Here is a 22999-nt window from a genome sequence, read left to right on the forward strand (position 1 = left end):
AACGCGTTATACGTAGTGCTTATTTATACCGCGCTATAGCATGAACATGTATTTTCAATAATGATTATGAGAATGTGACTAATGCCTTATGAATGCGTTATAACATGGCATGAATGTGGTCATAGTTTATTATAGCTATGACCTTCATCGTGTCTTCTTTAATTTGTAATGTGTCTATAAAATACTGAACAAAATAAATAGATAACTTTACTGAAGATCAGACTTAACATTAATACCACCTGTCTAAAATTGTGTAGGTCCCCCTTCCTTAGTGCCTCTAAAACAGCTCTGACCCATCAAGGCCTGGACTCCACCGGACCTCTGAAGGTGTGCTGTGGTGTCTGGCAGCAAGACGTTAGCAGCAGATCCTTTAAGTCCTGTGAGTTGTAAGGTGGGGCCTCGGTGGATCGGACTTGTTTGTCCAGAACGTCCAACAGACGCTCGATCGGATTGAGATCTTGGGAATTCGGAGGCCGAGTCAACACCTTGAACACGTTCTCATGTTCCTCAAGCGCATTATCCTGCTGAAAGATGGACTGCTATTAGGGAATAGCGTTACCATGAAGAGGTGTACTCGGTCTGCAACAATATTTAGGTAGGTTGTACCTAAAGTAACATCCACATGAATGCCAGGACCCGAGGTTTCCCAGCAGAACATTACCCAGAGCATCACACTTCCTCCACCGGTTTGACTTCTTCCCATAGTGCATCCTGGTGCCTTCTCTTCCCCAGGTAAGCGACGCACACGCGATTCATCAGACCAGGACACCTTCTTCCATTGCTCCATGGTCCAGTTCTGATGCCCACTGTCGGTGTTTCATCGGTGTACAGGGGGTCAGCATGGGCGCTCTAACCGGTCTTCAGCTACACAGCTCCGTACGCAGTAAGCTGTGACGCTCTGTGTGTCCTGACTCCTTTCTATCAGAGCCAGCGTTAACTTCTTCAGCAGTTTGTGCTGCAGTAGCTCTTCTGTGGGATCGGACCAGACGGGCTAGCCTTCACTCCCCACACACATCAATGTGCCCTGGGAGTCCATGACCTTGTCTCCGGTTCACCGGTTGTCCTTCCTTGGACCACTTTTGCTAGGTACTAACCACTGCATACCTGGAACACCCCACAAGACCTGCCGTTTTGGAGATGCTCAAATCCAGTCGTCTAGCCATATATCCCCATATAGCCATATATCATATATGGCTATATGGGGATATTGGAATATATTATATATATAGCCCTGAATATATTTATATTAAAAGGGAAGGGTTAGATTTTATTTAGAACTGCAATTATGTAGAAAAAGTGTGAAATTAGCTGTGTTTTTATTTTAAAGGCTAACATATACACAAATTATAAAGCATTCAGTGGACGTAAACAAACCTGACACACAGTATGATGCTAAATCTCCTTGTCTTGTCTCTCTCTTTTTTTTATTATTATTTCAAATCGTATTATATTTCAGCCCTGGTGGTTCTTCTCTGGGCCGGTGCCTTCCCTGAGCTACTTAAACCTCACACACACACACACACACACACACACACACACGTACATTATTCATTGGGTTTTCACAAGTGTGTGCAGCTGGAACGAAGCCTCGGGTTTGGACGGAGGAGCTCGGTGAGGTGAGGTCAGGCGCTGGAGACAGCGAGAACGACGTCATCGTCCAGTTAATCACAGACTTGGGTGGTTTTTCTTCTCTCCACTGGTTAGAGCAACCCTGATTGTTTAGATGCCCTTAACGAGGTCAGCGTGTCCTTGACCCTAAAGGGTTTGATGAATAGCGCCTCACTAAAGCCCTCGTCCTCCACCCGGTCCTCCTCCACTCCCGAAAATAAAAAAAAAGCCGACTGCCTGGAACCGTGTTTCAAAACGCAGAGCAGGTTGAATCTGTGGAGTCAAATGCAGCACTTCCTACACTGTGGATGAATTTCCACATATCGAACGTGTTCACGTGTACGCTCCGTAGACCACGTACAAGCACAGTCCGATGTTTTTCTGGAGCGAGCTCCTGTTCGAAATGCAGGTAAATATAATTTCGTGTAATACAGCATCGTGTAAGGAGGGTAATACCGTCACGCAGGCCTATTCTGAACGATGTCATTTAACCACGCCCACCTCTAAAAACCAGCGAAGCGCTTTTAAAAGTCCTGATCATTTCTCACATGGTTTCAGGGTTACTATCAGGTCGCAAAGACTAAAAATAAGGCTACAAACTACAGCTAAACAAACTAACGTAGAAAACGTTCACTAAATAAACATGTTTACCATACTAATGATGATTTTTAAAAAATTTGTTTACATTTTTTTATGGCATTTGGCAGACGCGCTTATCCAGAGTGACTTATATTTATTTAATTTATACATCTGAGCAGTTTAGGGTTAAGGGCCTTGCTCAAGGGCCCAACAGTGGCAGCTTGGTGGTGCTGGGATTTGAACTCACGATCAGTAGCCCAATGTCTAGGATTAGAATTAGGGTTAGGGTTAGGGTAAGTATTAAGGTTAGGGTTATGGTGAGGATTAGGGTTAGGGGTATGGTGTGGATTAGGGTGAGGATTAGGGTTAGGATTAGGGTTAGGGTAAGTATTAAGGTTAGGGTTATGGTGAGGATTAGGGTTAGGATTAGGTTTAGGGTAAGTATTAAGGTTAGGGTTATGGTGAGGATTAGGGTTAGGGGTATGGTGTGGATTAGGGTGAGGATTAGGGTTAGGATTAGGGTTAGGCTAAGTATTATGGTTAGGGGTATGGTGTGGATTAGGGTGAGGATTAGGGTGAGGGTTAAGGTGAGGATTAGGGTGAGGTTTAGGGTTATGGTGAGGATTAGGGTTAGGATTAGGGTTAGGGTAAGTATTAAGGTTAGGGTTATGGTGAGGATTAGGGTTAGGGGTATGGTGTGGATTAGGGTTAGGATTAGGGTTAGGGTAAGTATTAAGGTTAGGGTTATGGTGAGGATTAGGGTTAGGAATAGGGTTAGGGTAAGTATTAAGGTTAGGGTTATGGTGAGGATTAGGGTTAGGGGTATGGTGTGGATTAGGGTGAGGATTAGGGTTAGGATTAGGGTTAGGCTAAGTATTATGGTTAGGGTTATGGTGAGGATTAGGGTTAGGGGTATGGTGTGGATTAGGGTGAGGATTATGGTGAGGGTTAAGGTGAGGATTAGGGTGAGGTTTAGGGTTATGGTGAGGATTAGGGTGAGGGTTAGGATTAGGGTTAGAGTTAGGATTAGAGTTAGGATAAGGATTAGGGTGAGGATTAGGGTTAGGATTAGGGAGAGGGTTATGGTTATGGTGAGGATTAGGGTGAGGGTTAGTATTATGGTTAGAGTTAGGGTTAGGATTAGAGTTAGGATAAGGATTAGGGTTAAGGTGAGGGTCAGGGTTAGGGTTAAGATTAGGGTGAAGATTAGAGTCAGCATTACGGTTAGGATTAGAGTTAGGGTGAGGGTTAGGATTAAGATTAGGATTAAGATTAGGGTTAGGTTTAGGGTTAGGATTAGGGTTAGGTAATATGTGTTGTGTGTTATGTAATGTGTGTTGTTAAGGTAATATGTTGTTAATTGTTATAATGTTAATGTGTTTTAATCTGTTTATTATTAGGCGTAGATCATGCAGCGCGCCCACTGTATAAAACCCTGTGACTGTGCCGTTACTATAGAAACGATAATGAATTAAAAACGAGTGCATTTAAGAACTACTGTCAGAACTTCGGAGATTTCAGCAGCCCTGTACAATATTTTAAAGCTTGTGTATCCCTTTGCACACGCACGTTAGCACACGTAATTTGCTTTCTTACTAAACCAGAGCCTCATTTCTTCAAGTTCACTCAAGCATGCCCCGTCCCATCAATCCTTTCCACTGACTACAGAACGTTCACAACGTGGTTAATATCATTTATAATCATTGCTTTATAATAAGTACGGCTCTGACAGCCTCGTGAGCAGGAATCAATCATGGCTAATCGTCCTGTCGTGTGTAAAACAGTGATCTATTCACGCAATCATCTTCCTCGTCTCGCTCGAGATAATGATCTGCCTCGAGAAGTTCATGAGCCGTATTTCAAAATCTCGCAAACCGACGCGCTTTTTTATGTGTGTGCATGTTCTTCATGATGTGTTTGTGTGCATTTCTGTCTATTCACGTTCATCCTGCGACCACATCCGTCGTTTCATGATCCCGCCGCTTTACGTGAAGTGCTTTGCAAAAGTATCCCCCCCCCCAACTTTCCTGCGTTACAACCTGGAAGTGAAATTGCCGTAATATTGGGATTGTGTCAGGAATTTACGCAAAATACCAAACAATATTAAAGTAGCAAGATATTTATTTATTTATTTATTTATTTTTAATTTCAGTAAATTTATTTACCAGTAAAAACATCATAAAAGTGGTGATTGCAGAAGTATTTGAAATTTCAGTCAAAGGCCAGACTTCAATCCAATTGAAGAGCTGTGATTTGAAAATTGTTGTTCACCAGATGGGCTCCATCCAGCCTGACAGAGCCTGAGCGAGCGATTTTCCCAAGAGAAATGGACAAATGCATCAGGATCCGGACATGTAAAGCTGATACAGACACGTCCCAGCAGCTGGAATTGAAGGCAATTGAGGTTCTACTAACTAGATGCAAGGGAGTGATTAGATAAATATGAGACACGCTTATTTTTAAGGCAGACTCTGTCCCACATGCGTACCTCTTATGTCTGATGTTATGTCCAATGTAATGTATAAGGTCTGAATACCCCCGATGTGCGTAATTTTTGGTATAAAATTCTCGCTACTCGTACGTAACTCAAATACGCCCCATTGTGTCAGTAAAATGGTAAAAATTCCAGGTTGTAACACAACAAATTGTATATTGGAACAGTCGAGTGTCGTATACTTATGCACTTCTACATACCCTGAGCACTCTCACTCGCTCTCTCTCTCTCTCTCTCTCTCTCTCTCGTGTATTATCCTGGCCTGTTTGATAATGCGCCTAACCCGTGACTTTTAATGCTGCCTCATGCTATGCAAAGGATCAATTCCTTCCCTCACACACACACACACACACACACACACACATTCCCATCGATTCCGGTGCTTTAATATCAACCAGGATAGATTTGCTTTCCCATATAGAAGGAAATGAGCTTTTTATTTATTTATTTTTTTTTTTTAAAGATGCATATCCTTTCGGATCTCCTGTAAATTTGAATGGCGGTTTCTCCCGAGGCTGCTCTCGTCGCTCCGTGCGTGTCGTAGGTGTGCGCTGTATCACCACCACCTTAGCATTAATATCAGTAAATCCATAAAGCCTTCAGCTTAAACATAAAAAGGTGATTTTATTGTGTTTATCCACGAAGCTGCGGCCGTGCTAATGTACTCTTCTGTACGCACGGATGTGGAAGGACCGACACTATAAACTGACTGCTGAATAATAGTCCAGTCTAAAGGGACTGATATCAGACCCTGGAATGACTTTAATTAAATCTTGAAAAATTATAAACCAAAATGCATTGTAATTACCTTTGGGGTTAATTATCCTGATTATTAACATCATCATCATCATCATCATTATTATTATTATTTTGTGCTTAATTGCATTCCAGCTATTTAAGTCGTAGGAGGCACACTGAGGACATACATCCATCTTTGTCGTGTGTCCATCATACAAGTCTTCATGAATGAGCTGTTACTATAGAAACCATGACGTATTACAAAGAAAGCATTAATATAAACCCGTGATTCGCAGCTGCACTATTATCAGAGCTGCTGTTATTAAAGGGGTCATGTGATGTTTATATGAAAGTTCATTATGTTGTTTATTGGGTGTAATAGAATAAGTTAACATGCTTTAATGTTCAAAAATCACATGATTTTTCACATAATGTACATTACTGCAGTTCCTCTATTCCCAGTCTGTCTGAAATGCTCTGCCCGAGTTCCGGTTTCTCCAAAGCCCCTCCGTCTGAAAAGTCCAGAGTGCTCTGATCGGCCAGCCGACTCGTCGCGTTGCGATTGGCCAAAAACCTCAAGTGTGTGTCGAAAATGTAACGCTCTTTTCCATCATCGCGAACGCAGTTAATAATGCCGTGGGTTTTACCGTATCAGTTCCAGCTTAGTGGTACGTTTATATTTTGTAACTTTTTTACCTTTCAGAAAAATGTAATTAATTAAAAATGTGGAAAAAAAAAAGAAAAAAGATGGCGGCATCCAGCTGATATTTCAAATTGTGACGCAGACGTTTGCGGAAATAACATCTGGACTTTGATCGAGGCGTTTTAGGCAGATCTAACAGGAGCAGTGCTCTCTGTTAGACAGAATAAATCCCTTTGTGGGAGACTATGAGCATTGTAACTTATTGTCTCGTTCGAAAAAATAACGTCAATACGTGACGGGAAACAGCAAAGGAACGCTGCCACTTATTCAGCGCATACACAAAGAGATGGCCAAGAAAGGTAACAAAAAAACACTTTACCTCCCCCCTGTGATTCCACTATAGATGCACCAAGGCCAAAACACTGATTTAGGAGTACTTGCATTCTTTATTGCTGGAAGGAATTCCAATCAGTGCTTATATCATCCAGCTCGCCAGATTCTGTCTGCGCTATTCAGCCAAGGCTTGAGCTTCAGACTCCAAAGTGCACGATGTGACTGTAAACGGTCGGAAGATTGACTTAAGATCTGGCTGGTCGCCTGATTTCTCTTTTCATCCTTCGAGAAGGCTAAGAGGGCGAATTAGAATGAAGCGATCGGCTCGCGGTAAGAGGAGGCGTCCAATTCGATTGGAGAAATGGGTTGCCATGTTGAGTCCGGTTCATCTCAAGACCGCTGTCACCTCTGGCTCGTTCGTTGGGGACCTAAATCTACATCTGGATTTCTGTAATGCTGATTTGGGCCTCACTGATCAAGCTTTTTGTAAAGTTGTGTGTACGTGTTTTCGTAAAAAAGAACAACAAAAAAACAAAAGAAAAGAAAAAGAAAACCCTAACAAATGCTTTCTTAGAAAGTTTCTAAAAATATTCTATTTGTTGTATGGTTCTACAATGAACGTTTAAGTGTTCTGCCACTTGGACTAACCTAATAACTCTTTAGGGTAGAACATTTACAATGCTTAAGGCTTCTCTGGTTGTCGCTTTGGTGGAAACCTTAAACGCTCTATGTAGAACTCTTCAATACCAGAAACTCTTTCAAGTAGAACACTGTTAAAAGGCTAAGAAAGCTTAATTATCTAAGGAACCTTAGAAGAAAACCTTGAAGTTATTTTTTTGTAGTTCCTAGAACTTATCAGGTGTTTAAAATATACTGTAGCTAAATCATCTTGGTACTTTTTTACTCTTAGACAAGAGAGTCCTTCAAAGGTTCTTTATGTTTCCGTAAAAGCCAACTTTTACGCGTTTTGTGTAGGAACTCCACATTTTAATGTCGGAGTATGCTAAACACGCTAATTAATTATCACTCAAAATATGCAAAAAGAGCAGACTTGTTGATTTACCCCCCAAAAAATGAGCCAATGAGCCAAATAAATGAGCCAATCGACTTTGAATCTGGAACGACTGACAGTTGTGTAGGTGTTTTGAACTCTCCCTTGTTGTAAGTGATGGTGTAACTATCACTTGTTGTAAGATTCTACATAGAACCAACAAACCGGTACAAACCAAAGAACCATTTCGATTTGGAAAATTTAGAACCCTTAAAGGTGTCTTTCTACCAGAAAGGGTTCTACGTAGAACCATTTTTTGGACATAAGAACCCTTCATTATCCAGTGGATTCTCAAAGCACTATTAAAGAACCTATTTTTCTCAGCGTATATGTAACAGTATATAGTGATCAGAAAGATGTCCAATCATTTTAGGGGGCCTAAAGAACCCTTAATTATCCTGTGGACCCTGAAAGAACATTGAAGCGCCAAGAAGAAGCATTTATCTACAGTTTGAACTCATCAAAGGTTCTAGGTATTATTCGTTTTTATGTTGTTGTTGTTGTTGTTCCTCTTTGCAAACCCTTAAAGGTGTGTCTGTTTCAGAAAGTTTCTCAAATTGAACCGTTTAAAAAGTAAAATAAAATAAGGACTCTTAACTATCCAATGAATTCTCAAAACATTATTAAAGAACCTGTTTTTAAGAGTGTATTGTACAGCGGGGGAAATAAGTATCGAACACGTCAACATTTTGTTTCAGTAGATATATTTCCAATGAGGTTATTCACATGAAATTTTCACCAGACATCAGTATTGACTCAAGAAATCCGGAAATATAAAGAATTCACCATATTAAAGTCCATAAATGAAGTTATGTGTAATAAAGAGTAATGACACGGGAAAAAAGTACTGAACACGCTAAGTGAAATGTATTTAATACTTAGTGGAGAAGCTTCTGTTTGTAATGACAGCTTCAAGACGCTTCCCGTATGAAGAAATTAATGGGCCGCGGTACTCAGGTGTGATTTTGGCCGGTTCTTCTAAACATATTGTCTTTAAATCTTGTTCAGTTGGATTCGAGTCAGGTGATTGTCTTGGCCGTTCAAACACCTTGATTTTTTTTCTCTGAAACCGATTGAGAGTTTCTTTTGCTGTATGCTTTGGATCGTTGTCCTGCTGGAAGCTCCACCCACGTCTCATCTTCATCATCCTGGTGGATGGCAGCAGATTCTTCTCAAGAATCTCCCGCTAAACGGCTCCATTCATCGTTCCTTCAATTATATGAAGTCTTCCAGTACCATGTGATGAAAACACACCATGATGCTTCCACCTCCTAACTTCACTGTTATTACAGTGTTTACAGGGTGACATGCAGTGCCATTTCTTCTCCAAACATGGCGTGTAGTTTGACTGCCTAAAAGTTCACGCGTCTCCGTATATCGATCGGTTTAGCGTGCCGATCGATAGCACTGCTCTCATCTCATTATGTGTTTGCTGTCTCGCGAATGAGATTGATAGCACGCGACATTGCAGGAAGGCTTTGTGCTCACACGGTTACTTTTAGCGAGACTGATGCGTGAAGTTTCAGAGTAGATAAAGGGGGAAAAAAAAAGAGAAAGAACGCTTTAGGGTTTATGGCGGTGCAACGAGGTTACGTTCGATCACAGGCTCGACCGATGTATCGATTACTCCAAAAACGCTGTTAGGGAATACACTGGTTGTTGTTGTGGACTTGCAGCAGGAACATTCATTGTAGTTAATTGATGTAATTGATGTAAAAAGGATTTACGCCTTATTTGCTTCTCCAGCATGGCGGCATTAAAGAAAAATAATCATCGAGCGTATCGGTATTAAATGTAACGATACACGGATTAAAAGCAAGACGTGTCGTTTACTTAGAAATGAATAACATCAATCATTGATGTTTCCTACATTACCCACAATGCCATGCTGTTGCCACAGTGGTGCAGCGGGATTTCGGACTTGTTTCATCTCTACCTAAAGAGAGCAGTGCGGCGGCGCTTTAGTCCTTTAACTCTGAGCTCATCGTCTGTACATTCTGCTCAAACTGTTCACCTACCAAAGCTTCAAGGTTCATGCTAGCGCCTGAGCCGAGTCTATGCTCTAACTCTTATATAGCTGAGTTGCATTCTGGGACTTTGAGTCCAACGTGTGCTCCACTGGATTTCTCGTTAATTATGTTCGAGATTGATTTTTTTTCTCTGTCCAGTTAACGTCGTTGTAACGGTGCTAGCAAGAACAACAACCAAAATTCAGTTTTAATGTGTTTCAGGATGGAGTTTTCACGAACAATATCAGATGTTTGCGTGATGACGTGTTTGGCGATGCTTCCTCATGTCAATAACCGCTAGCATATCATCATCATATCAGTTTATCTGACTCTAAATGTCTCCTTAGCTCGGTTTCAGGGAACGCGCTTCCTCTTTCTCATTCCTGTTAAAACAGTACGCTTAGCTCATCAGTTCCATAAAGTGCTGTTTGTTTTGAAGGGCGTTTAGCGAAGTGAGCCATAAACCCGCCGGATGAAGTCGTCTCTTCACAAACGCATTTACGCACAGCTGTCAAAGCACCTTGTAATTCATACTTCAGGAGTTTTTTTTTTTTTATAACGTCTACGTAGACGAAAGTGATTATGGCACTTCGGACGTTGTGCATCTTTAGGAATAAAATTCAGCTTTGAATGCTTAGCGTGTACTTCATCACTTCATCATATGATCCCAGACCCCAGAGAGATGCTTAAGGCCTCCAGTCATCTGAGAGTCATCTTCAGATGATTCCATGTCCTGACGTTCTTTGCGGTTTATTATGGAGTGTTAAAAAAATAAATAAATAAAAAAACCCGGACGCACCCAGAGATCCTGCTCCAGGATACGGATCATGCGATCATGTGACTTTTCATCATCCCATACTGAAAAGACACATTATTTTCAGAAATATTTTTACATGATATTTCATCAAGATTCATTTATTTGCACGATTTCCTTTCCACATATTTTCCACATACGTGTATATATATATATTTATATTTTCACATCACATTTCCCCCTCCATATTATTCATTTGATGATGATAATGAGTCTTTATTAATCACATATACATTACAGCAGAGTGAAATTGTTTTCTTCGCATACCCCAGCATGTCAGGAAGTTGGGGTCAGAGAGTGCAGGGTCAGCCATGATACAGCGCCCCCTGGAGCTGAGAGGATTAAGGGCCTTGCTCAAGGGCCCAACAGTGGCAGTTTGGCAATGCTGGGGCTTGAACCCCCGACCTTCTGATCAGTAAGGTCTTAACCGCCAAGCCACCACTACCCCGTCATTACATACACTTATTTTCAGTTGTTCATTTTTAGGACGTGCGGTTTTATTTATCGCATATTTGCATGTGCACTTTTAACATTTTTTCCCCTTCACGTACTCACATGCAGTGTACGCCATTTTGTACACGAGTTATGTTATCCCGTTTACTATTTAAAGACCCAGTGCTGCTGTTCCCAACAAAATCCAGAACAAATTAGCGAAGCACAGGGACAGAGCCTGGGGCGTTCCAGCTCGTGAGGACTGACAGGACTTTCTGAAGAGCACACACTCTTCACCCGGGACGTTTGAGAAATGAAAGCCAGGAACGGAAATGGCTAATGGTTGGTTTCGTTGGTCTGCCCTCAGCTTTTTGACATTCTGCAAAGTGCTTTGCAATCCAATCACTCCACATCCAGCCTTAATGGACAATTATTAGCTTCTAGTTGGGTGACGTCATTCAACCACCATGTATATTGTAATGTTAGAATCAACACCGATTCATTTTCCTTCATAATATTGCATCGTCTAAGCTTTGAATGGCCGTGTAACCGATACCGATTCAATACCGATTTCAAAACATTCCAGTTGGTGTAAAGATGCAGATAACTTTTGCCGTTATTGATCCGTTCAGCTGACAATGCGATAGGGATTGATCTTGACTATTCCCATCAACTATTTTGCTTGAACATATGGGGAAGTATGTCAAAAATCCAAATCCGATACCGATCCGGATCCGTAAAGCTCACACAGTGCTTATCGGATTGGGAATGATGAGAATAATGACACTGAGTGAGATGTGTGTGTGTGTGTGTGTGTGTGTGTTCACACTAACGTTATTGCTTATTGCCATCCGCATGAGCCCCTCTACAGCGCCTACTGTCTGTTGACTCTCGGACATGCTGTAAATGTTTCACTAAACCTTCAGCACTTATGACCTTTTTGAAGCGGTGGCGCTCCGAGCATGTGGTGCGGAACAAATGGAATACTGAGAAGTGCCACCGAGGCGTAAACAAGCAGTGCAGCAATGTAACACTATTCCCGGAAAGAGCCAGGTGGCAATCCGCAGCCGCCGGACTGTTAGCTAATGATAGTGTGACATGCAGAGAGAGAGAGAGAGAGAGAGAGAGAGAGAGAGAGAGAGAGAGAGAGCAGGGATCACAGGACAGCCTGTCAAATCATTTGGAAAGACTTAAACATGAGTTCAAAGCTGTGTGACACTGACATTGATCATAAACAGGGCTTCACCTGCTATAATTAGCACTTGCTAAGAGGTCTTTAGGTGCTGTTTGTTTGCCGAGGTTCAGAGCGTGTTTAGTGTGTGATGCCCGGGGCAAGGAGGGCAGGATTAGGCAGAAAAATGTGTCTAAATTGTGCCTATAATAACGAGAGGCTCTCCTGGAGAGCTCCTTAACAAGCATGCATGCTAACACGCGTGCTCGAAGTTACGTTTTTTTCCTGACGTGTTGGATTGCCTTGCATAGTAAAAGTATATGCAAATAAAATGATAACAAATGAACTTAAGATTTAAGTAAAGAATTAATCAGATATTAAAATGGTGTTTAATTGATTTGTGTGTGTCTATTAAAGAGGTGTGGCCTCTGTGTATGTATGTATGAATGAGTGTGTGTGTGAGTCAACAGGTAAGGAGGTGTGGCCTCTGTAAACGAGGTGTGGCTTCTTTTGCTATCAGTCCCAGTGAAGGAGGTGTGGCCTCTGTGTGTATCAGTGAAGGAGGTGTGGCTTCTGTAAAAGAAGTGTGGCTTCTTTTGCTATCAGTTCCAGTGAAGGAGGCGTGGCCTCTGTTAGTTTCAGTAAAGGATGTGTAACCTCTGTGTGTGTTAGTATCAGTGAAGGAGGTGTGGCTTCTGTAAAAGAGGTGTGGCTTCTTTTGCTGTCAGTCCCAGTGAAGGAGGTGTGGTCTATGAGTGTCTCAGTGAAGGAGTTGTGCTTCTTTACTGCCAGTGCCACACCTTTTATACCATTTTTAGTAAATTTGCCAATAATAAATCACTTTGTATGACAGTGTATCAAATCAAATGATCTATAAATGATATCGTATTCAATCGTTTCCTTAAATGCATTTTTCATAGCTCTAATCGTAGTCTCCCATGGACCAACCAGGACACAGCTCCACTATGAGTTAAAGTCCTCTTTTTATTTTGAATCATATTATTGTTTTTACTGTTTCCTCAGATGCTGGAGCCTAAACTGGATGAACAGTGTGATCTGGGTGCTCAGTGGCAGCCCTCGGAGGACGAGCACTCACTCTGCAGTCCGTCTGACGCCCCAGGCACCACAGGCACTTCAAGCAGCACTCCTCTGGACGAGACTCGGCACCTTGTACCTCCTACACCTCCCCCATCCACCGAGGGCAGCCTGAGTGACATCTGGAGGGTGGATAGAGGAGAGGAGGAAGAGGAAGACAAAAAGACCCCTACAGAAGAAGAAGAAGAAGAAGAAGAAAGCTCACACGGCGTTGAAGCAGATGAAGTCGAGGAGAAGCACGAGAAAGACGAGGATTACGACACCAATCCTCCGGCCTCCTCTTCTTCTTCATCCTTCATCATCCCCGAGTTACGTCTGGACCGCTCTTTCAGCGCCGACGCTCTGTCTTCGACCGCCACTGATGAAGAAGATGAGGACGAGGATGAAGATGAGGATGAGGATGAAGATGAGGAAGACAGTGATGATAACTACTTGGAGCCCACTAAGAGGAGGAGCATGGTGGAGGCGGGCTCGTGTGAGAAACACGGTGGCTCCGGAGGTCTGAGCGTACAGAACTCGCTGCGCAGACGCACACACAGCGAGGGGAGCCTCCTGCAGGACCCGCGCACCACCTGCTTCACCTCTGATAACGCCATCAACCGCCTGGAGGTGACCACCACTAGCAAGGGGGGCTGGACGCTGCCCTCACCCAAAACTCTGAAGAAGGAGCTGACCAAGAACGGAGGCTCCATGCACCAACTCTGCATGCTGTTCTCCGGCAGGAAGGTGAGCCGCTCTTCTACAAACATGCGTTCAAACCCAAACACTGACATAATCCGTTCGTAAACATGTCTCAGCAAAGCAGTCATCAGCGCTTATGACCTTATGTCTAACACGCAACACTACAGAAGACTCAAAATCTCTCGCTCTCTTCGTGATAACGGGGTCCTGATGCCACCAAGTGGTCACTTCGGAAAATTAACAGAGGAACCGATAGTCTGAACGAAAACCTGATTATTCCAGCAATAAGTCTGCAGTATAAAATATAATGAGTGTCTATCATGTATACAGTATATGAGTATATGGCATTCTTTTACATTTACGATATTTTATCCAAAGTGACATAGAACATGAGAGAGAATCCGATCCAAACATCTGGAAATAACACAAATACAATAACGAGTCTTTATTGGTCACATATACGTTACAGCACAGTTTAAGTCTTTTCTTCACATATCCCAGCATGCTAGGAAGTTGGGGTCAGAGTGCAGGGTCAGACATGATGCAGCGCCCCCTGGAGCAGAGAGGGTTAAGGGCCTTGCTCAAGGGCCCAACAGTGGCAGCTTGGCAGTGCTGGGGCTCAAACCCCCGACCTTCTGATCAGTAACCCAGAGCCTTAACCGCCAAGCCGCCACTGCCCCTACGCTAATCACGCACTAATACCTGAGTTAATCGTTCACTAATCGTGACCTAATAAAGAGCTAACCTTAACCACCAAGCGAGTCTTATGAACTCTTAAGATTATGAGTCTTATGAAGTCTTATGCATGAATAACGACCACCATTTGTTCGTTAATGTATTAATTGACACGTCGGGGTGACCTAAATCAAATCGAACATGATTTCAAATAGTTTATTATCGAACGTAGAAAGACGCATTATAGAAAGATGAATTATTATTTAATAATAAACACCAATTATTTCATCTCGAGCACAGACATTTTTTTTTTTTGCAACAGTGTTACAAATGCTAACAAATAAATAAATAAACAAACAAACCCCAAATCGAATCATATATTTTGCATAGTGTGTTTTTTTTTTTTTTTTTACATAAAATGACTACATTTCATATTTTGGAACGAAATGGAAGGTGCAAAATAGTACTATTCGAATATGACTGTAAATTATTATTTAAGTTAGACTTATTTTGTATCAAAAGCATATAAGGTGCACGGTCATACCCAATAAGGGATTTAGCAAAACTTCCAAACACAGCTATACTGTAAATATGCAAAATGAATTCAAAACAAATGTCCAAAGTCACATCAATGGACCAGGGGTGTCCAATCATATCCTCAAAGGGCCGGTGTAGGGTACAGCTTTACATTCCAACCAAGTAGAACCCGTTTTAGTTTCGTCCACTAAATGGCGCTGTTTAGCTTTGTGTCCTGCTGAGGCTTGAAAAAGACTGCGCTTTTACCTGAGTGCACTTGACTACTAGCTAAATGTAGTGCGTGTATATGTAATTGAGTGCAAAAGTTTGTATCCCCATTGAGAGAGTTGTAAAAATTCTAACAACGCATAAGAAGTTGAAAAGGGCCTTAGAAGCAAATATGAGAATAAAAATCCATCTTAACGTATTATCATTACATATGTAGGATATGTATGTGTATATGATGTGTGGGTGTGTGTGTGTGTGTGTGAGAGAGAGAGAGAGTGAGAGGGAGAGATAGAGTGGATGAGATGGATGCAGCCAGTCCAGGAGATTTCGGAGCCTTAAATGGCAGTGTTAGCATAGAAGAAGGAATGCACCATGATGTAGTGTGTGTGTGTATCTCTATATATGTGTGTGTGTGTGTGTGTGTGTGTGTGTGTTTTGGCTGAATCTCAGTGTAATTTTACTACCTATTGGCGCCATCAGGCTCGCTTTTCCCCCAGCTGCGGGCTGTTTGGAAGAAGCCTGTCTCTGTGGCCATATATCGCCAAGCATCTTTCCATAAAACAATGCGCAAGCCGTAGAGTAAATCAAGCTGACATTTCCAATGACATTTAAAAAAAATTAACAAAAAAGAGCTGCAGAGCTCTCGGAGACCTCGGATAGACCCCGCAGCACTGCGGCTTCGCATCTGTGAGAAAAAAATGTGAAAAAAGACCAACAATACTGTGACGTACAGTGAAATATGGTACGGTTACAGTGTGATAACAATACAACCTAATTATCATGGGGAACAATATATCAGACATCTGCTTACACTTTTTCAAAAAGGGGAACATTACAGCACTGCGGCAGCATTGTAAGAATTAAATTATTTCGTCCAGGAAAGTTCTAGAATATTTTTAATGTGCACCCTTCAATAGTTACTCTCAGTCTTTAAGGTGATAATTCTTGGTTAGTCCCAGTCTTTAAGGCTCTAGTTCTTGATTAGTCCCAGTCTTTAAGGCTCTAGTACTTTGTTAGTCCCAGTCTTTAGGTTCTAGTTCTTGGTTAGTCCCAGTCTTTAAGGCTCTAGTACTTTGTTAGTCCCAGTCTTTAAGGCTCTAGTTCTTGGTTAGTCCCAATCTTTAAGGTGGTAGTTCTTGGTTAGTCCCAATCTTTAAGGTGGTAGTTCTTTGTTAGTCCCAGTCTTTAAGGCTCTAGTTCCTGGTTAGTCCCAGTCTTTAAGGCTCTAGTTCTTTGTTAGTCCCAGTCGTTAGGTTCTAGTTCTTGGTTAGTCCCAGTCTTTAAGGCGATAGTTCTTTGTTAGTCCCAATCTTTAGGTTCTAGTTCTTGGTTAGTCCCAGTCTTTAAGGCGATAGTTCTTTGTTAGTCCCAGTCTTTAAGGCTCTAGTTCCTGGTTAGTCCCAGTCTTTAAGGCACTAGTTCTTTGTTAGTCCCAGTCGTTAGGTTCTAGTTCTTTGTTAGTCCCAGTCTTTAGGTTCTAGTTCTTGGTTAGTCCCAGTCTTTAAGGCGATAGTTCTTTGTTAGTCCCAGTCTTTAAGGCACTGGTTCTTTGTTAGTCCCAGTCTTTAAGGGTCTAGTTCCTGGTTGGTCCCAGTCTTTAAGGCTCTAGTTCTTGGTTGGTCCCAGTCTTTAAGGCTCTAGTTCTTGGTTAGTCCCGGTCTTTAAGGCTCTAGTTCTTGGTTAGTCCCAGTTGTTAGGTTCTATTTCTTGGTTAGTCCCAGTCTTTAAGGCTCTAGTTCTTGGTTAGTCCCAGTCGTTAGGTTCTAGTTCTTGGTTAGTCCCAGTCTTTAAGGTTTTAATTCTTGGTTAGTCCCAGTCTTTATGGCTATGATTCTTGGTTTGGTCTAGTCTTTATAGCTCTAACTCTTGCTCAGTCACAGTTGCTAAGGCTCTAGTTCATGAATATTTCCTGTATGTTTGGTTTAAATTCTTGGTTAGTCCCAGTCTTTAAGGTTCTGATATTTGGATAGTCCCAAAAGTTTAGGGTCTGTAGTTATTGATTTATCCCAGTCTTTAAGGATCTCACGCTTGGTTAGTCCCAATCATTGAGGCTCTAATTTTTGGCTAGTCTTAGTATTTTGGGCTGTGACTCATGGATAATACCAGGCTCTAATCTGAATAGTCCCAGTCTTATTATTGGTAAATCCCAGTTTTTGTAGCTCTAGTTCTTGATGAATTGCAGTCTTTATGGCTCTGATTATTGGTTAATCTCAGTCATTAAGGCTTTAATTCTTGCTTTTTCCAAGTTTTTAAGGCTTTAATTCTTGGATAGTCTTAGTATTTAAGGGTCTAGGCCCTGCTAAGTCTCAGTCTTTTTTGGCTTTGATTCTTGGATAGTCCCAATTTTTATAGCCCTGATTCTTGGATCTTCCTAGAGTGGCTGGTTAGGTCTAACTCATCCATACCACAGCACGATAAACTCACACAAATTCTGGTGTCAGCATCTTTTGATGCTCGTTGTCTGCAGGGCTGAAACTCTACAGTGCGTTTGCCGTCTGTTTACTTGAAGCGAATGTTAGTGTGCGTAACAGACATTGCTGTGTAGATAGTTTTCATTGACTGCGCATACACAAATGCAAGAAGAGAATGGAAAAAGTCACAAATCATCTTTAAGACGCTGCCCTGTGAGAGTTATAGGCTTTGGAGTGTGTGCCGTCTTCCATAACGGTTTCTGTTGCGCCGTTTGAACTCGTTCTGGTCCGTGCGAAGTTATGAGTCTTATTTATTTCACGAGGTTACAGCTTTCCACGATTCCAGCAAAATTCTTTCAAATATTCTCAAAATAGAATACTATATGTATAGGAGCTTCTTGTAGACCCAAGGAACCTTTGAGGGCTCTAAACGTTGCGAGAGTGTGCTTACTAATAACTGCATGATTTGAAAATATCAAGTCGTCCCTCACACTCCTCCCACCGTACGGACCGACTACCGTTATACATTTTGTTGTTAAGATTGTCATCGTAGCCTATACACAATTTCTTAATGCATAATTAATCTCTACACGAAGTATAAGTTAATAACATACCGCTGCCAGCCAATCAGAAATGAGTGTTATCTGTAGCAATGTGATAAAAGGATATAGATGATGATGTCATAAAAATGTATAAGAGAGTAAAAGAGGTCAAAGAGTTGAAATGCGTTCCTTCGTCCAGATTTGGTGTTTGACTGTTTGTTCAAGTAGGAACTTCCTAGACAGTTGGATTATAGCCGGAGACATGTATTTTCCATTCCAATCTCTCTCTCTCTCTCTCTCGCTCTCTCTCTCTCACTCCGTCTCACTTCCTGGCCCTTGCTTTTATCCCGTCTTTCCGATCTGCTCTTCTTCGTATCTTATCCCCCTCCAACATCCGATAATGAGAAACCCGACATTTGTGGAGAGATGCAATAAAACAAGACAGAGCACTGGACCACCATGCTATATATCTCCCACACCACTCTTTTTTCCACTTCAACACACACAAACACACACACACACTAAAACACACTGCTTGGTGGATGTAAGGACCGAGCGATAAAGCATCTTCATAACAACCACACCATTTTATTACGCAACACCAAATCATTCCATCTTTCCACCCAGTGAGTTAGAATAATCGAATTAGTAGTAATATGATGCAGATGCCAGAGTAAGAACTGTCTGTACTAATTCAGGTTGTTGCCCCTCGAATGAAATCTGACCATACATAGAAATGGGAATTTCCGAATAAGTACATTGTTATTATGGATCACGATTATGGCATTTTTTTTTTACATTTATTTTTCATTTTAGATGACTAGAAAGAAACAGTTCCTGTATGATTAATACTCATTTTTATGGAGTGAAAAAGCATCAAAATTCTAAATTCACTAGGTGTTGCCGACTAAACTGTAAGAATTTAATGCAGTATACAAATGTAATTAGGGTGTATTAAAGTGTATAAAAGAATTATCGTGTAATTGTACTGAAGTGTAGGGGTGTAATGCTGTTACATTATCTATATCTGTTTAGTGCTCCAAGTATCCGTTTCTGTATCCGGATTTGGATTTGAACCCGAAAGGAGATTTGTTGGTGATCGCTCTAATCGTAGCTCGCCTCTTGCGCGTGTAGCAGCTGCAGCGTTATAAAATACAGAATTTAACCGCACAATGGACGCTAAGAATGACGACAAAGCCAGCAAAGTTCGCGGTTCAGTCTCCGTGTTGTTGTGTATATGATCGAGGTAGCGTAACGGTCATACGGTAGGGGCATGACCAATCAGAGTGAATGTGGGTGGAGCCACGCCTTTGTTTTCAAAACGTTTTGGTCTGTTTACACTGAAACGTGAGCGCGGAGGTTTCAAACTAAAACGGGGTCTTCGGCGTTTTACAAAAGTCTCCGAAACTTTCGAAAATGCCGGAGAAGCGTAGACGACAGGCGTAACCGTAGCAACAGTTCTGCGTTTTAAAAGGAGCATGCACCGGTGTAAACCAGGCCTGACAGTTCCTCGGCCTCAGCTACATCACTCCGATTCATAATTAGTCTTAACAAAAGATGTTCAGAGGACTGTCTGTTTAATCCCAGACAACACAGAGTTTGTTCCTGCCTGCAGTATTTTCTAGCGAATTGACTTGGTTCTATTTCCCAAAATATAAATAGACAAACTAGTCTAATTCAAACCGACCGCGACGTTATACTGTCTTATACCTCGGGACACTGTGTACGTGAGACGAAGAGCTTGTTGTCTTCGGTGTAAGGCTGAAATGTGGGAGTGCGCTCGGGCTGTGGACGAGAGAGAGAGAGAGAGAGAGAGAGAGAGAGAGAGAGAGAGCATGGAGAAGGGGTACAGAAAACTATGCTAGGACAGAACAGTACACCACTGTACACTTAATCTTAGAAGAGAACATTTTGTTGCTGCGCCGTATCACTGTGAGAAGGCAGCGCTCACGGACTCCACTCCACCGCTTCAATAAATGATAACAATGATTATTACATATTTGTGGCCGGGACTGTTAGACCAGGCTTGACCTAGAAGGTTCTGTTACGTGGGTTTCTATAGTGCTGCTCTATTGGAAGACCGAATTAACCAAGAAAGCAGGGCTGAGTTACACACACACACACACACACACACACACACAGTCGGGTGTTCTACAGAGCTGACATTAATAATGGCCATTATTTAAGATGGATGGGATTTAGTTTCACCACTATAATGTTATTTAGCTGCAAGCTACAGAGATGTGACTGAGAATAGACAGAGTAAATAAGATGGACTGGAAGTTCTGCTTTGGTTCTGCTACTTTCAAATAAAAAAAACAAAACAAACATTTACATGAACAAAATACAAGCCAAGAGTAAAGTAGAGTATAGTAGAGTACAGTAGAATACAGTAGATTACAGTATAGAAGAGTAGAGTACATTAGAGTACAGTATAGAAGAGAACAGTAGAGTAGAGTACAGTATAGAAGAGTAGAGTACAGTATAGAAGAGTAGAGTACAGTAGAGTAGAGTGCAATAGAGTACAGTAGAGTACAGCACAGTATAGTACACTACAGTAGAGTAGAGTACAGTAGAGTACAGTATAGAAGAGTAGAGTACAGTAGAGTAGAGTGCAATAGAGTACAGTAGAGTAGAGTACAGTAGAGTACAGCACATATAGTACACTACAGTAGAGTAGAGTACAGTAGAGTACAGTATAGAAGAGTAGAGTACATTAGAGTACAGTATAGAAGAGAACAGTAGAGTACAGTAGAGTAGAGTACAGTAGAGTAGAGTGCAATAGAGTACAGTAGAGTAGAGTACAGTAGAGTACAGCACAGTATAGTATACTACAGTAGAGTAGAGTACAGTAGAGTACAGTATAGAAGAGTAGAGTACAGTAGAGTAGAGTGCAATAGAGTACAGTAGAATAGAGTACAGTAGAGTACAGCACATATAGTACACTACAGTAGAGTAGAGTACAGTAGAGTACAGTATAGAAGAGAACAGTAGAGTACAGTATAGAACAGTAGAGTACAGTAGAGTAGAGTACAGTAGAGTAGAGTGCAATAGAGTACAGTAGAGTACAGCACAGTATAGTACACTACAGTAGAGTACAGTATAGAAGAGTAGAGTACAGTAGAGTAGAGTGCAATAGAGTACAGTAGAGTACAGCACAGTATAGTACACTACAGTAGAGTAGAGTACAGTAGAGTACAGTATAGAAGAGTAGAGTACAGTAGAGTAGAGTGCAATAGAGTACAGTAGAGTACAGCACAGTATAGTACACTACAGTAGAGTAGAGTACAGTAGAGTACAGTATAGAAGAGAACAGTAGAGTACAGTATAGAAGAGTAGAGTACAGTAGAGTAGAGTGCAATAGAGTACAGTAGAGTAGAGTACAGTAGAGTACAGCACAGTATCATACACTACAGTAGAGTACAGTAGAGTAGAGTATAGAAGAGTAGAGTACAGTAGAGTAGAGTACAGTAGAGTAGAGTATAGAAGAGTAGAGTACAGTAGAGTACAGTAGAGTACAGCACAGTATCATACACTACAGTAGAGTAGAGTACAGTAGAGTAGAGTATAGAAGAGTAGAGTACAGTAGAGTACAGTAGAGTACAGCACAGTATCATACACTACAGTAGAGTAGAGTACAGTAGAGTACAGTACAGTACAGTAAACTATTTATGTAGAGCGTTCATCTTTCTTTCTTTCTTTCTTTCTTTCCTTCTTTCTTTCAGACATCTTCCCTCCTTCTTTCCTTCCTTCCATCCACTCCACTCAATAAAGAAATAAAAATCCGTCAGTAGTAGTGAGTTCTAAATAAATCATTAGAGGTTTTGATTAAATATCATGCTGATGAAGGCACTGTGTAGCTGCGTTATGGGGAGTTTTGTGAATGACTGGTCTCCCGGTTCTTCTCCCGGTCTTCAGTAGCTGCTGCAGCTTTGCCAGTCTCACCTCCCACTAGCAGCAGATGGTCCAAACGGTTCTACAGTCCATACTGGTGATTGACTCTGAAGTTAAATTAGCTGAGGATACGCCCCTACAGATGTCACTTCCCACAGAGTTCACACGGCAGGAGTTCACAGTTTTTGTCCTTATTATTTTAATAGATGTGAAAAGTAATATGTGAAGCTGAAACCGTGAACAGTGAAGAAACCGTGCTACAGTGAGAAGAGATTTCAAGGAGACACTAGAAAAGATTGCTAAAAGATGGTGCTAAAAGATCTGTCATGGCTGGAACTCATCCATGGAAGTCATGAGTCTGTGAACCGAACATGATGTTTTTCCAGTGCACATTTAAAGAGAACAAGAACCATCCAAAACAGGAACCAAGGGTGTAGGTGTAGTTCCCAGCAGCTTGAGAGAGACTGGAACGCTGTAGTGTACTGAAACAGATGCAGCGTCATTGCAGCGCTTAATAACGCCACATCTCATTACTGACAGGCTGCAGTTCCACAGACTGACACTAGAGGGAGCACTGATGAACTCTTCTGCTCTCCAGCTTCAAAAGGGTGCTGTTGAGCGGCTTTCTTTCTTTCTTTTAAAATATGCACTTTCTTTCTTTCTTTCTTTCTTTCTTTCTTTCTTTTTTTTTTTAAATATGCACTTTCTTTCTTTTTTTTAAAAAAAATATGCACTTTTTTCTTTTTTTTTAAATATGCACTTTCTTTCTTTTTTTGCACATGTTTTGCTTTTTAAATAAGCACTGTCTTTCCTTCTTTATTTGTTTGTTTGTTTCTTTCAGATGTTAGTTCCTTCCTTCCTTCCTTCCATCCTTCCTCAGTATCTTTCTTTCTTTCTTTCTTTCTTTCTTTCCATCTTTCAGATATGTTTGTTCCCTTCTTCGTTCCTTTCTCAGTATCTTTCTTTTTTCTTTCTTTCTTTCTTTCTTTCTTTCAGATGTTTGTTCCCTTCTTCATTCATTTCTCATTATTTTTCTTTCTTTCTTTCCTTCTTTCTTTCTTTCTTTCTTTCTTTCAGATATGCTT

General features: G+C 41.4%; 1 protein-coding gene across 1 annotated transcript in view; it reads left to right on the top strand.

The window, feature by feature from the left end:
- The window catches only part of rgs3a (regulator of G protein signaling 3a), a 128296-nt gene that overhangs the window by 71868 nt on the left and 33429 nt on the right, over positions 1 to 22999 (top strand). Inside the window, exon 11 of the mRNA XM_053618387.1 lies at positions 12896 to 13693. Coding sequence (XP_053474362.1) covers positions 12896 to 13693 — 798 coding nt within the window. The remainder of the gene's footprint in view (positions 1 to 12895; positions 13694 to 22999) is intronic.

This window comes from Ictalurus furcatus, chromosome 28 (assembly GCF_023375685.1).
Source record: "Ictalurus furcatus strain D&B chromosome 28, Billie_1.0, whole genome shotgun sequence".
Lineage (NCBI taxonomy): Eukaryota > Metazoa > Chordata > Actinopteri > Siluriformes > Ictaluridae > Ictalurus > Ictalurus furcatus.